This window comes from Musca vetustissima, unplaced genomic scaffold (genome assembly GCF_032173495.1).
Source record: "Musca vetustissima isolate MV318-11 ecotype Yass unplaced genomic scaffold, APGP_CSIRO_Mvet_v1 utg71418, whole genome shotgun sequence".
NCBI classification, from domain to species: Eukaryota; Metazoa; Arthropoda; class Insecta; order Diptera; family Muscidae; genus Musca; species Musca vetustissima.
In genome coordinates, this window is record NW_026886115.1 from 32,348 (window position 1) to 44,591 (window position 12,244).

The 12,244-nt window shown below is 34.8% G+C and overlaps 1 protein-coding gene across 1 annotated transcript; it reads left to right on the forward strand.

Annotated features, from left to right (window-relative positions):
• The first annotated feature begins 1,716 nt into the window (after nt 1-1,716).
• LOC133333595 (uncharacterized) lies at nt 1,717-7,116 on the forward strand. Its single transcript, XM_061541904.1, has 3 exons — nt 1,717-2,412; nt 6,499-6,865; nt 6,928-7,116. The coding sequence occupies exons 1-3, from the start codon at nt 1,717-1,719 to the stop codon at nt 7,113-7,115; spliced, it is 1,251 nt and encodes a 416-aa protein (XP_061397888.1). The 3' UTR covers nt 7,116.
• The last annotated feature ends 5,128 nt before the right edge of the window (nt 7,117-12,244 follow it).

Sequence of the window (12,244 nt, forward strand, 5' to 3'; positions counted from 1 at the left end):
ATTACTCCACTAAAAATTATAAATATAGGTCCAGTTTTTCTGGTAGTACCCATATAACGGTACCCCAAAATTTTTGGTATTTTGGGGGTTCTGATCGGATTTTTCGACCAAATTGACTGTAATTTAGTACGTCGAGTTCTTATTAGGTAGCACATCTCTCCACTATAAATTATAAATATTGGTCAATTTTTTCTGGTAGCCCCCCGGTTTTGAGGTTATTGAACCAAATTCTTTTTTCTGGTACAGGGTATTATGTTTTTGTGCATATGTTTGTAACATGCAAAAATAATCGAGATAGACCCATGGCTCCTTTTGAGAATATGCATAGAATCACTTTTTGAGTCCATTTAAGCACGAAATTTGGCACCGCGTAGCAAATTAGGTCTAGAATGATGTGTGTAAAGTTGCCTGAAAATCGGTTCAGATTTATATATAGCTCCCACATATACTTTCGTCAGATTTAATGTAAATGGTGCACCAAAGTCCCTATATATCTTTCGATTTGCACGAAATTTGGCACAGCGTAACAAATTAGGTCTAGAATGATGTGTGTTAAGTTTCCTGAAATCGGTTCAGATTTAGATATAGCTTCTATATCTGACCAAATGAACAATTTAGTATCGGTTGCAGAATGACGTGTTTTTGTTTCCAATTTCATTTTACTGGTCCTTTAAAAATGCGACTTCTGTTAGGATTCATCTGTTGAATATACTCAAAGTGGTGAAGGGTATCATATAGTCGGCCCCGTCCGACTTTACTACTTTCCTTACTGGTTTAAGTTCGGCTTATGGAACAAATGTTCTGTTTCGAGCCAGATAATTTTTCGTAGAGGGTTTTTTTGCTCAGTGAGAATCCCTTATACCAAATTAGAAGCAATTCGGTTAAAATGTTTCAAAATAGCAATTATTTGAGGGGGCTACACTACAAAGTGGACCGATATAACCCATTATAAATACGAAACATCCTAGTAATAGCAATGTATGAGGAAAATGTCAACGCTCTTAACAGATATAGACGGACGGACATGGCTAAATCGACATAGAATGTTATTCCGATCAATAATGTATTTACTTTATTGGGTCTCCGGTGTGTATTTCGAGGTGTTGAAAACGTAATGACAAATTTAAATTTAATGGCTTATAATACCAATTACAAACACATCTAAATATTCCCAAAGTGTTATATGGTTTCATATATTCGAATCGTCAGATTTTGGACCATTCCTTATTTTGTGTAGTTACTAGATAATTTTGACTATTTCCCTATCACTTAGTTTTAGCCAGATGTCATTTTTATTTAATCCCCTAGATATGAGCATCTTATCTTTTTAATAATTGTATTTAATTTTTTCACGTTCATATCTTTGAAGCTTTGTGTATTTGGTTTGCGTTTCGCAACTACAACAACAAAAGTTGTATTTGTGTAAATAAAATACAAACAATCGCAGTTGATCTACAAGCTTTGTGTATTTGGTTTGCGTTTCGCAACTACAACAACAAAAGTTGTATTTGTGTAAATAAAACACAAACAAACGCAGTTGATCTACAATTAAAATGTTGGAAAAGCCTTTTTTCACATTGGGCCCATTAATGGATCTTGTGGGTTTATTCCGTGACAATTACTAAATTAGTAGTTCATCAGAATTTCAACGGGAAGGTTCACACGTAAACGGAGAACTATCGGACAATCGTGTTTATTTTAAAAAATCTCGCAGAAATGGTTAACAAAATCGGTGAAAGCGAAGATGTTCAAAATACACCAGAATGGTTAACGGAGGAATTATTTCGAGAATTTCTTGAAAAAGATTTTCCAAATTTTAAAAGAATCTCAAATTTTCACATCAAACCTGCAGTTGCGGCTGGGGAAAATTATATGACAGTGTTGCTGAGAGTTATAATTTCCGTTGAAATGCCCGATAGCAGCATCAATACCACCTCATATATGGTCAAAATTAAACCGCATGTAGAAAGGCTACAAATCATGATCAAAGAATGGCAAATATTTCGTAAAGAACACACCACCTATAGTAAATATATACCAAAATTTGAACAATACTACGCTGAGGCGGGAAGTCCACTGAAAATAGCACCACGTATTTTGATGCCGCAACAAGTGCACGACATTAAGGATGACCTTTTGATATTGGAAGATTTACGTCTGAAGGGATTTAAAAATTTCAATCGTCATACGGGTTTAGATATGATACACACAAAAGCGGTATTGAGGAAGTTGGCACAATTTCATGCTGCCTCGGCACATTATGCCCTCGAAGAGGAAGAATTCCCCGCAATGTATGATCAATGTTTTACTGCCAAAAAGGATTTATTTCACGATCATCGTTTGCGTATTGGAAAAATATTCCGGGAAAATTTGCATTTATATGGTGGGATGGAGTATTTGGAAGACAAGTTGGTAAGTGAAAAATATACTAAATCATTAATATACTATTCAATATTTTTTTTCGTTTCTGGAGGATGACATAAGTCTATGCAGAAAAAAATTAACCCTTTGAGCCCCGAATTTTTTTCCACGATCTTAGAACAAATTCATATTCACAGATTTAATGCAACTATCCTAAATAGGATATTCACAAAATTTGGCATCGCTACATCCTCGCATTCGGGAGATACAGTACATTCTTTCGGAAAAATTAAAGTCCAATATCAAGAAAACCAAATCTAAAATCGACAGAAAAATCATTTTAAATCATTCTCTATATTCATTTTTACAAGAATTAAAAATAATTCTGATGGCAGAACTCGTACATTTTAAATACGAAGCGATTTAAATAATTTGGACTTTATACACAAATTAGTACTGTACACAAATTTAGCCACTTCTCTATATTGAAAAGCTCATAACTTTACCAAAATTTAAAATTTTTGGATTTTTCTGTTTGATATGTGTCTTTCATAATCAGGTCTTGACATATGAAATCCAAATAATTTATATTTACTAGCTGCATATTAAATATAAGCTCTAAAACATTTTGTTGCCTGTGGGCAACATTGGGCCACAAAGGGTTAATATTCCGCGGTTTCGCACATTTTTCGGTATTTTAAAGATCGAATTTTCAAGCTGCGATTTGATATTCCGTATTCTCGGAAAGTGCCAAATTTTGCAGAAATATTTGATTGTGGGTCAATGTTTTGCCATAGGCCCCATATAAAGGTTCCGCTCTATTTTCGGTATTTTGAAGGTTATATTCGAATGGTCTGCAATTTGGCATTCCGAATTCTTGGAGAGTGGGAAGTTTTTGGAGATTTTTTTTAATAGGGCAAGGTTTTGGCATAGTCTTATAATTGCGCCCTTTTCAGAGTTTTGAAAATTAGTTTTGAAATATGGCATTCCGGGGTGAAAATAATTTTTGCAGAATATTTTCATTGTGAGCCCATTTTATACCCTACACAACTATGTTGTCAGTGTATTATAGCTTTGTGCAGTCCCAAAAGTTTGTAACGCCGCGAAATATTGGTGTAGGATGGGTTCCGCCCAATGAATACCCCTATTTTTATACCCTTCACCACACTGTGGTACAGGGTATTATGTCTTTGTGCATATGTTTGTAACAGGCAAAAGGAAACGAGATAGACAGATGGTTCCTTTTGAGAATATGCATAGAATCACTTTTGAAGTCGATTTATGCATGTCCGTCCGTCCGTCCGTCCGTCCGTCTGTCCGTCTGTCTGTCCATGTTAAATTTTAAACAAAGTACAGGTCGCATTTATGATCCGAATTAGATGAAATTTGGCATAGGTCACTTATTCGGCCTAAGGACAAACCCTATTGAAATTGGGAAAAATCGGTTCAGATTTAGATATAGCTCCCATATATATATTTAACCGATTTAATGTAAACGGTCCTTACATATCTTTCGATTTGCACGAAATTTGGTACAGCCTAATCATTTCGGTCTAGAATGATGTCTGCCAAGTTTCGTGAAAATCGGTCCAGATTTAGATATAGCTCCCATATATAGTTTCGTCCGATTTCATGTAAATGGTGCATCAAAAGTCCCTATATATCTTTCGATTTGCACCAATTTTGGCATAACGTACTGAATTGAGCCTAGAATTATGTCTGCCAAGTTTCATGAAAATCGGTCCAGATTTAGATATAGCTCCCATATATAGTTTCGTCCGATTTCATGTAAATGGTGCACCAAAGTCCACATATATCTTTCGATTTGCACGAAATTTCGTACAGCCTAATCATTTCGGTCTAGAATGATGTCTGCCAAGTTTCGTGAAAATCGGTCCAGATTTAGATATAGCTCCCATATATAGTTTCGTCCGATTTCATGTAAATGGTGCATCAAAAGTCCCTATATATCTTTCCATTTGCACCAATTTTGGCATAACGTACTGAATTGAGCCTAGAATTATGTCTGCCAAGTTTCGTGAAAATCGGTTCACATTTAGATATAGCTCCCATATATAGTTTCGTCTGAATTGAGTCTAGAGTGATGTCTGCCAAGTTTTAAGAAAATCGGTTCAGATTTAGATATACCTCCCATATATAGTTTCGTCCGATTTCATGTAAATGGTTCCCCAAAGTCCCTATATGTCTTTCGATTGGCACGAAAGTTGGCATATCGTACTGAATTAAGCCTAGAGTGATGTCTGCCAAGTTTCGAGAAAATCGATCTAAATTTAGATATAGCTTCCATGTATAGTTTCGTCCGATTTCATGTAAATGGTGCCCCAAAGTACCTATATATGTTTCGATTTGCACGAAATTTGGCATAACGTACTGAATTGATCCTAGAGTGATGTCTGCCAAGTTTCGTGAAAATCGGTCCTGATTTAGATATAGCTCCCATATATAGTTTCGTCCGATTTCATGTAAATGGTGCCCCAAAGTCCCTATATATCTTTCGATTTGCTCGAAATTTGGCATAACGTACTGAATTGAGCCTAGAGTGATGTCTCTCTGTCTGTCTGATGTTCGTCCGATTTCATGTAAATGGTGCCCCAAAGTCCCTATATATCTTTCGATTTGCACGAAATTTGGCATATCGTACTGAATTAAGCCTAGAGTGATGTCTGCCTAGTTTCGAGAAAATCGGTCCAGATGTAGATATAGCTTCCATATATAGTTTCGTCCGATTTCATGTAAATGGTGCCACAAAGTACTTATATATCTTTCGATTTGCACGAAATTTGGCAATTTGCTAAGTTTCGTGAAAATCATATATAGTTTCGTCCGATTTCATATAAATGGTGCACCAAAGTCCTTCGATTTGCACGAAATTTGGCATAACGTACTGAATTGAGCCTAGAGTGATGTCTGCCAAGTTTCGAGAAAATCGGTCTATATAGCTCCCATGAAATATATCATGTTAATAGTCCTGTTTAATATACCCATAGTGGTGAAGGGTATCATATAGTCGGCCCCGTCCGACTTTACTACTTTCCTTACTGGTTGTTTTTGAAAAAGATCAGTTAATATTAAGCTGATGAAATGGCCCAAAAACTTTATTTTTGTCTGATTTTCTGGTCGCTCCAGAGGCCGCAATTATGGTACAAACATCGCGTATTTTTGCATGGAGAGGGGATCGGGCCAAAGAATAAGTATGCCTGTTTTGATAAAGATCGGTCAATATTTAGCGGGTCAAATGGACCCATACTTTTGTGTGAAAAATGACAAAATGTGTATTCTATGGCTTATATATTTGTCCCTGAAGAACACAGACCCGAGAAGTGTATAGTATATCCAAGAAGAGTGGTTGACCTTTAAATTGATACCAATTATAGGGTCGTATGTACTCAGATGTGGGAGTTACACTTAAATATTTACAGGTGCTTACGTACTAACCCATTACAACACTAGAAGGCGGAAATATAGCTCTGATCACTTTGAAATGTTCAATGAGGATCCAGGTATGGTCAAGGACCTTTGATGATCAGATAATAATTTCGAGATGAAATGGACCGAAAATTTATTGTATCCTACACAAATATGTTGTCAGGGTATTATAGCTTTGTGCAGCCCCAAGAGTTTGTAACGCCTCGAAATATTGGTCCTAGACCAACCTTTAAGTTTAATGATGATTTCAGATAACTAATGGTACATAGGTACATTCCAAAACATAATTCACCACCTCAAAAATAGAACCGCGAAGTAAATGTGAGAGTTTCATTATATAAAATATTATAATAACGCAAAATTATGTTAACTTCTGATGAATATTCAATTCCGATGATAGTTGTGTAGGGTATCATATGATCGGCCCCGTCCGACTATACTACTTTCCTTACTGGTTTGACATAGCCTCTTAGAGGGTGACCATTTTCAATACAGCCCTTCCAGCCCATTTTCGATGTTTTGAACGTTTCAGCCGAATTTTCCCACCAAGTAGGCTGTAATTTTTGGAGTCTGACATATGTTTATCATTTTATTTTGGTCCATATGTTGACAAAGTCTCCATATTAAAAGATTCCGCCCCATTTTTTGCCATTTTCCACACCTAATAAAAATATTTAATTTTTTTTTCAGAAAAACTATGCCGAACTGAAATGTGATCCATTTCAAATGAAATCGGAACGTGATCCCGCAGAATTCAATGTTCTAAATCATGGTGATTTATGGGTTAATAATATCATGTTCCAGTACAATGATGATGGATCGTTAAAGGAGACATATTTCATTGACTTTCAAATGGGTCGTTATGGACCACCAGCACAAGATTTATTATATTTTATATTCTCATCGACCAGTGTTGATATTAAATTGAAACATTTTGATTATTTCATATCCTACTATCATCGGAAGTTAATTGAAAATTTGCAATTGCTTAAGTATAAAGGGGTAATGCCAAAATTAAAGGATATTCAGTTGGCGCTGTTCAAACATGATTATTGGGGTAAGTTAAAAAAATAAACTTTTTTGACTTTGATAAATTTAATAAATCGCATTTTCTTTTAGCCTATACTACAGTCAGTGCATTGATGCCCATTGTACTTTGTGAGGCACGTGATGATGCCAATGTTGATAACTTAACCGGTGAGAATGGAGAAGAGTTCCGCCAAGCCATGTATGGTGGCGCCAATTATGTCAAATCGATGAAAATGTTATTACCTTGGCTTGATAATCGTGGAGCTTTTGATTTATGATGTTCCTAAAACTAGTATTTGTGTACTTATGTATGTAGACGAACAAAATAATATTTGTTGTTTTATTAGATTTCAGTCAATTGCATGCTGGTATTATATGATATTATTCTAGTGTTACATTTATACAAATAAAACTAATTAATATATTGAAACAAATTAAAATATTGGAAAAATATAACTAAGTACCGCCTAGTCGAGTTTTTTTTTATAAAAACACAGCAGTTTTTATGATTTTCACAATCAAGGATAATTTCCATCATACAAACCGTAATGATTCTCCTCTCACTTGGTGGTTGTTAGTTTCGCAATCGTTTGTTTGTCTTGATAACAACCGCATTGTTTCAATATTTTAGACACGGAACATAAAATTCGCTTCTGCATTTTCAAGAGTATATCGATATAAATGACAAATACAATATATCAAACAAGTGTTGATTGGAACAACAAACCCAACCGAATGTATAACATTGTATATGATCTTTCTAATGACGCGCGAGAAAAACATGCACGTAAATAAGAAGAAACGAGAGAATACAAAACAAAGAAGAAAGCATAAAATCAAAACGACAAAGAGATTATGTGCCACAGAAGACCAAACCGCCAAGACCAAACAACACTCACAACTTTTTTCACTCACTCACTCTCTCTCTCCCTGACAAGAAACCAGTATTCATAAAATGCAGAAATTCGGACCTTGGCAACTATTTCTGAACACGATTCATATATTTTACGAATTATTTTTTTCTGTGGATCTTCGGGTTCTGTTATGGTAGCACTCTTTTTCATGCAAATTTAAATTTTTGCTGTAACCACTTTTATGGCAGTTAATTATTTAACAATTTTATAATGCATATGTGGCAGTTAATTATTTAACAATTTTATAATGCATATGTGTACGGTATACAGTCACCATAAATGGGCCCATTCATAAGTATTATGAAAACTATGTAGTAAAATGGAAAACCCGCAAAAAAAATGAAGTAATGAATTACATTTCATTCGAGAAGAGAGCTTCGAAAGTTAAGAAAACTTAGTCCAGTTTTAAGCGCCATCAATAAGATACAACGAAACACCACTTCATTTAACGCTTTATATTTATTTAGTGTCAATACCATCTACCGGTCCAAGCGAAAGGACAATGCAAGCGACACAGATACCAGCTCTGAGATATTTGATTGTTCCAAAAATACGTCGGATTCATCAGACAGTAGTCTTTGGGAAAATAACAGTGGAACATCAATGAGCTACTGGAAGCATTTAATGCTACCTTTTTATGAGGTAAACATTGTTGTCCAATAAAGCAGCTACGATGTTCCAGTAGATTTTCGCTGGGTGCATTGAAATCCCAACCTCATGTCAATAGAGAATCTACAGGGTTATCTACAAGGACGTTACTCGTTTGAAGAATTTTTTGCTAAACACGCTTTATTTGGAGAAGTGCAGCGAGCACTTTGATGGAAATCAACTCGAGAACTATCAGGCAATGGTCCTCAAAAATTAAGTTTAAATTGAATGATGTAAAAGCTCATACTATTTACACACTTATCTGGCTTGATGCTGAGCATTTGTTCCATGAGCAGAGCTTAAAAAATATTTCCAGGAGCTTCGGTCTTGTGCGCAGCTTTTCCAATTTGAGAGATCATGTTATCTTCCACTTGATCTGTCCATCGAATTTATGGCCTTACCCTCCTGCTTTAACCATCAGTTGGCTCGCTTTTATATGCCTTTTGTGCTGGGACATCCTCACAATATGGCCTAGCCAACGTATTCGCTGCAGCTCAATGTCCGAGAAAAGATGATACAACTCATGGTTCATTAAACTCATGGTTCATTCAGCGTCGACACAGTTTGGCCCATTGATATTTCGGAGAATTTTCCATGTTTCAGATCCATACGGATAGTATCAGCGTCGTGTGGAGTGTGAATTTGGTCAGGCGAGAGGTGGTGGTCCCCATTCGCGGTGTCAAAAATTGTTTTGACTTAATTCTAATCTACTCTAATTCATGAATGACCCTACAAAATTTCAAGTGAAAGTCTCAAAAACTCTTGAAGATATAGCCGATTTATTTTGTCAGCATCAAACGACGGCTGAAGGGCTTCTCAAACTTTAAACGCGCTTTTCTCTAAACATTGGTTTTGCGAATGGCGGGCACGATAACACAAAAACTAATAACCCAATCGATTCCAAATTTTTACACGTTTCTCTGGGATTGTATAGCTATCGTATGAACGAGGATAAAGCCAATCGGTAAAGATCTTCCTTATTTTTATACCCTTCACCACACTGTGGTACAGGGTATTATGTCTTTGTGCATATGTTTGTAACAGGCAAAAGGAAACGAGATAGACACATGGTTCCTTTTGAGAATATGCATAGAATCACTTTCTGAATCGATTTATGCATGTCCTTCCGTTCGTCTGTCCGTCCGTCTGTAGATGTTAAATTGTAAACAAAGTACAGGTCGCATTTATGATCCGATTTGGATGAAATTTGGCACAAGTCACTTATTCGGCCCAAGGACGAACCCTATTGAAATTGGGAAAAATCGGTTCAGATTTAGATATAGCTCCCATATATATATATATATATATATATATATTTAACCGATTTAATGTAAACGGTCCCTATATTTCTTTCGATTTGCACGAAATTTTGTATAGCCTAATCATTTAGGTCTAGAATGATGTCTGCCAAGTTTCGTGAAAATCGGTCCAGATTTAGATATAGCTCCCATATATAGTTTCGTCCGATTTCATGTAAATGGTGCACCAAAGTCCATATATATCTTTCGATTTGCACGAAATTTGGCATAACATATTGAATTAAGCCTAGAGTGATGTCTGCCAAGTTTCGAGAAAATCGGTCCAGATTTAGATATAGCTCCCATATATAGTTTCGTCCGATTTCATGTAAATGGTGCCCCAAAGTCCCTATATATCGTTCGATTTGCACGAAATTTGGCATAACGTACTGAAGTGAGCCTAGAATGATGTCTGCCAAGTTTCGTGAAAATCGGTCCTGATTTAGATATAGCTCCTATATATAGTTTCGTCCGATTTCATGTAAATGGTGCACCAAAGTCCCTATATATCCTTCGATTTGCACGAAATTTGGCATAACGTACTGAATTGAGCCTAGAATGATGTCTGCCAAGTTTCGTGAAAATTGGTCCTGATTTAGATATAGCTCCCATATATAGTTTCGTCCGATTTTATGTAAATGGTGCACCAAAGTCCCTATATATCCTTCGATTTGCACGAAATTTGGCATAACGTACTGAATTGAGCCTAGAGTGATGTCTGCCTTGTTTCCTGAAAATCGGTCCAGATTTAGATATAGTTCCCTTTTATTATAGATTGATTTTAAGTAATTGACGCTCCAAGGAACCAATAGGCTGATAGGAACAAAACGTTCTGAAATTAGTATAACCTAACCTGTGACAAGTTTGTTTGAAACAGCTTAATATTTGGATAGCTTCCATATATATTTCCGACCGATTTCAAGTAAATTGGGCATCAAACTCCTCATGTAAGTCAGATTGATATCAAATTTTGCACAACGTACAAAATTGAGCATAGAATTACGTAGTTGCGTTTTCCAGAAGTATAGACATAGCCCAACGGATGACCTATTTATATTTGTTTGAAGTCGATTTACATACTAACGAATGACGTGTTTATGGATAGATCTAGGTAGATTCACATTTAGATAAATATCACATATTTTATTTTATCCAATTTCATGTAAATAGTCCTTTTTAATATACCTATAGTTGTGAATGGTAGCATATAGTCGGCCCCGTCCGACTTTACTACTTTACTTACTGGTTTAACTTGGTTTTTGATCAAAAATCGGCGATTTTCCAAAAATATTTTTTCAAAGTTTAGCTTCCAGTGAGGAGTTATCATGCCCGCCATAAAAATTAAGGACTTTTGTTTAATTACAATTAACAACAACAAAACAATAACAATTTTTTTTTTTTGTAAATTAGTTTTCTTCTTTTTTAAATCTTCAAATATATATGTGCAAAGTTACGAACTTTAACAAGCATTGGTATTGATTTACCAGCCCATTGAAAATCTTGACAAATTAAAATCGAGAATGGGGGTTCCCTTAATGATAAAAAATTGGTATGTAGGAGGATTGTGAAAATCGACTACTAGCGTTTTTTGCAAGACTTCTATGAGAGAGGCATATATATATATATATATATATATAAAAGATGCACTTCAAAATATTTGAATGGTATATACATTTGAAAATAATGCGGTCATTCAACTTAAAAATGAAATTCCTAAGTTTTTATAACCAAATAAAACATCCATATAATAATGTATGTATGCATATGTGCATTTGCTTGTATTTCCTTTGTATACAATTTGTTTGACAATAGCTGCGTATTCATATTCATACATAGTATGTATGTGTGTATATTGTGTGGGATCTAATAAATACATTTTTGAACCATTATAAACAGAATGCATCAACACAATATTCGTTTTGTCTCCAAAATGAAGGTCAGGTGTACAATGACATGTTTAAATTAAAATTAATTATGCATTTGTATATATTTGTTAGCAGACATATTTTTATTATTTGTATCATGTTTGTTGTTTGTGATTAAAAATACTTGAATAGCAGCTTAATATAATTATAATTATTCTGAGCTTATTTTATACTATATATGGTTAATTGACCAAAGCAATAGAATACAGCGACAAACAATTGCCAAAAACTCGAATTATGAGGAAAGCTAGGTGAGTGGTTGACATGCCAAATTGATTAACTGCAGAATTTGAATAATTGTCACACATTTCATCCAATTCGGATTATAAATGTGACCTGTACTTTGTTTTCAAAAGTAAATGGACAGATGGGCGGGTATGTATATCGAGCCCTATTCACCAAAAAAAATGTAACCCTCAAATTTGAAATTTTACAGGAGAAGTTTTGTTTTAAATAAATTCAGATTTAATAAAGCTATTATTTTGAAATTTAGAACTATAGTTTAAAACAAAACTTGTTTTTGGTGAATATGGTCCGATATATTGACCATTCAGATATATTTTAATACTTCAACGAATATTTATTAAGCCATCTAAGCTTAAATTACTTCTTGAAAACATAT

Bases quoted from the DNA above. Each gene is read 5' to 3' on its own strand.
- LOC133333595 (XM_061541904.1), top strand. From the start codon at position 1,717: ATGGTTAACAAAATCGGTGAAAGCGAAGATGTTCAAAATACACCAGAA. The intron at 2,413-6,498 runs GTAAGTGAAAAA...TTTTTTTTTCAG, and splicing joins AGTATTTGGAAGACAAGTTG to AAAAACTATGCCGAACTGAA. The intron at 6,866-6,927 runs GTAAGTTAAAAA...ATTTTCTTTTAG, and splicing joins GTTCAAACATGATTATTGGG to CCTATACTACAGTCAGTGCA.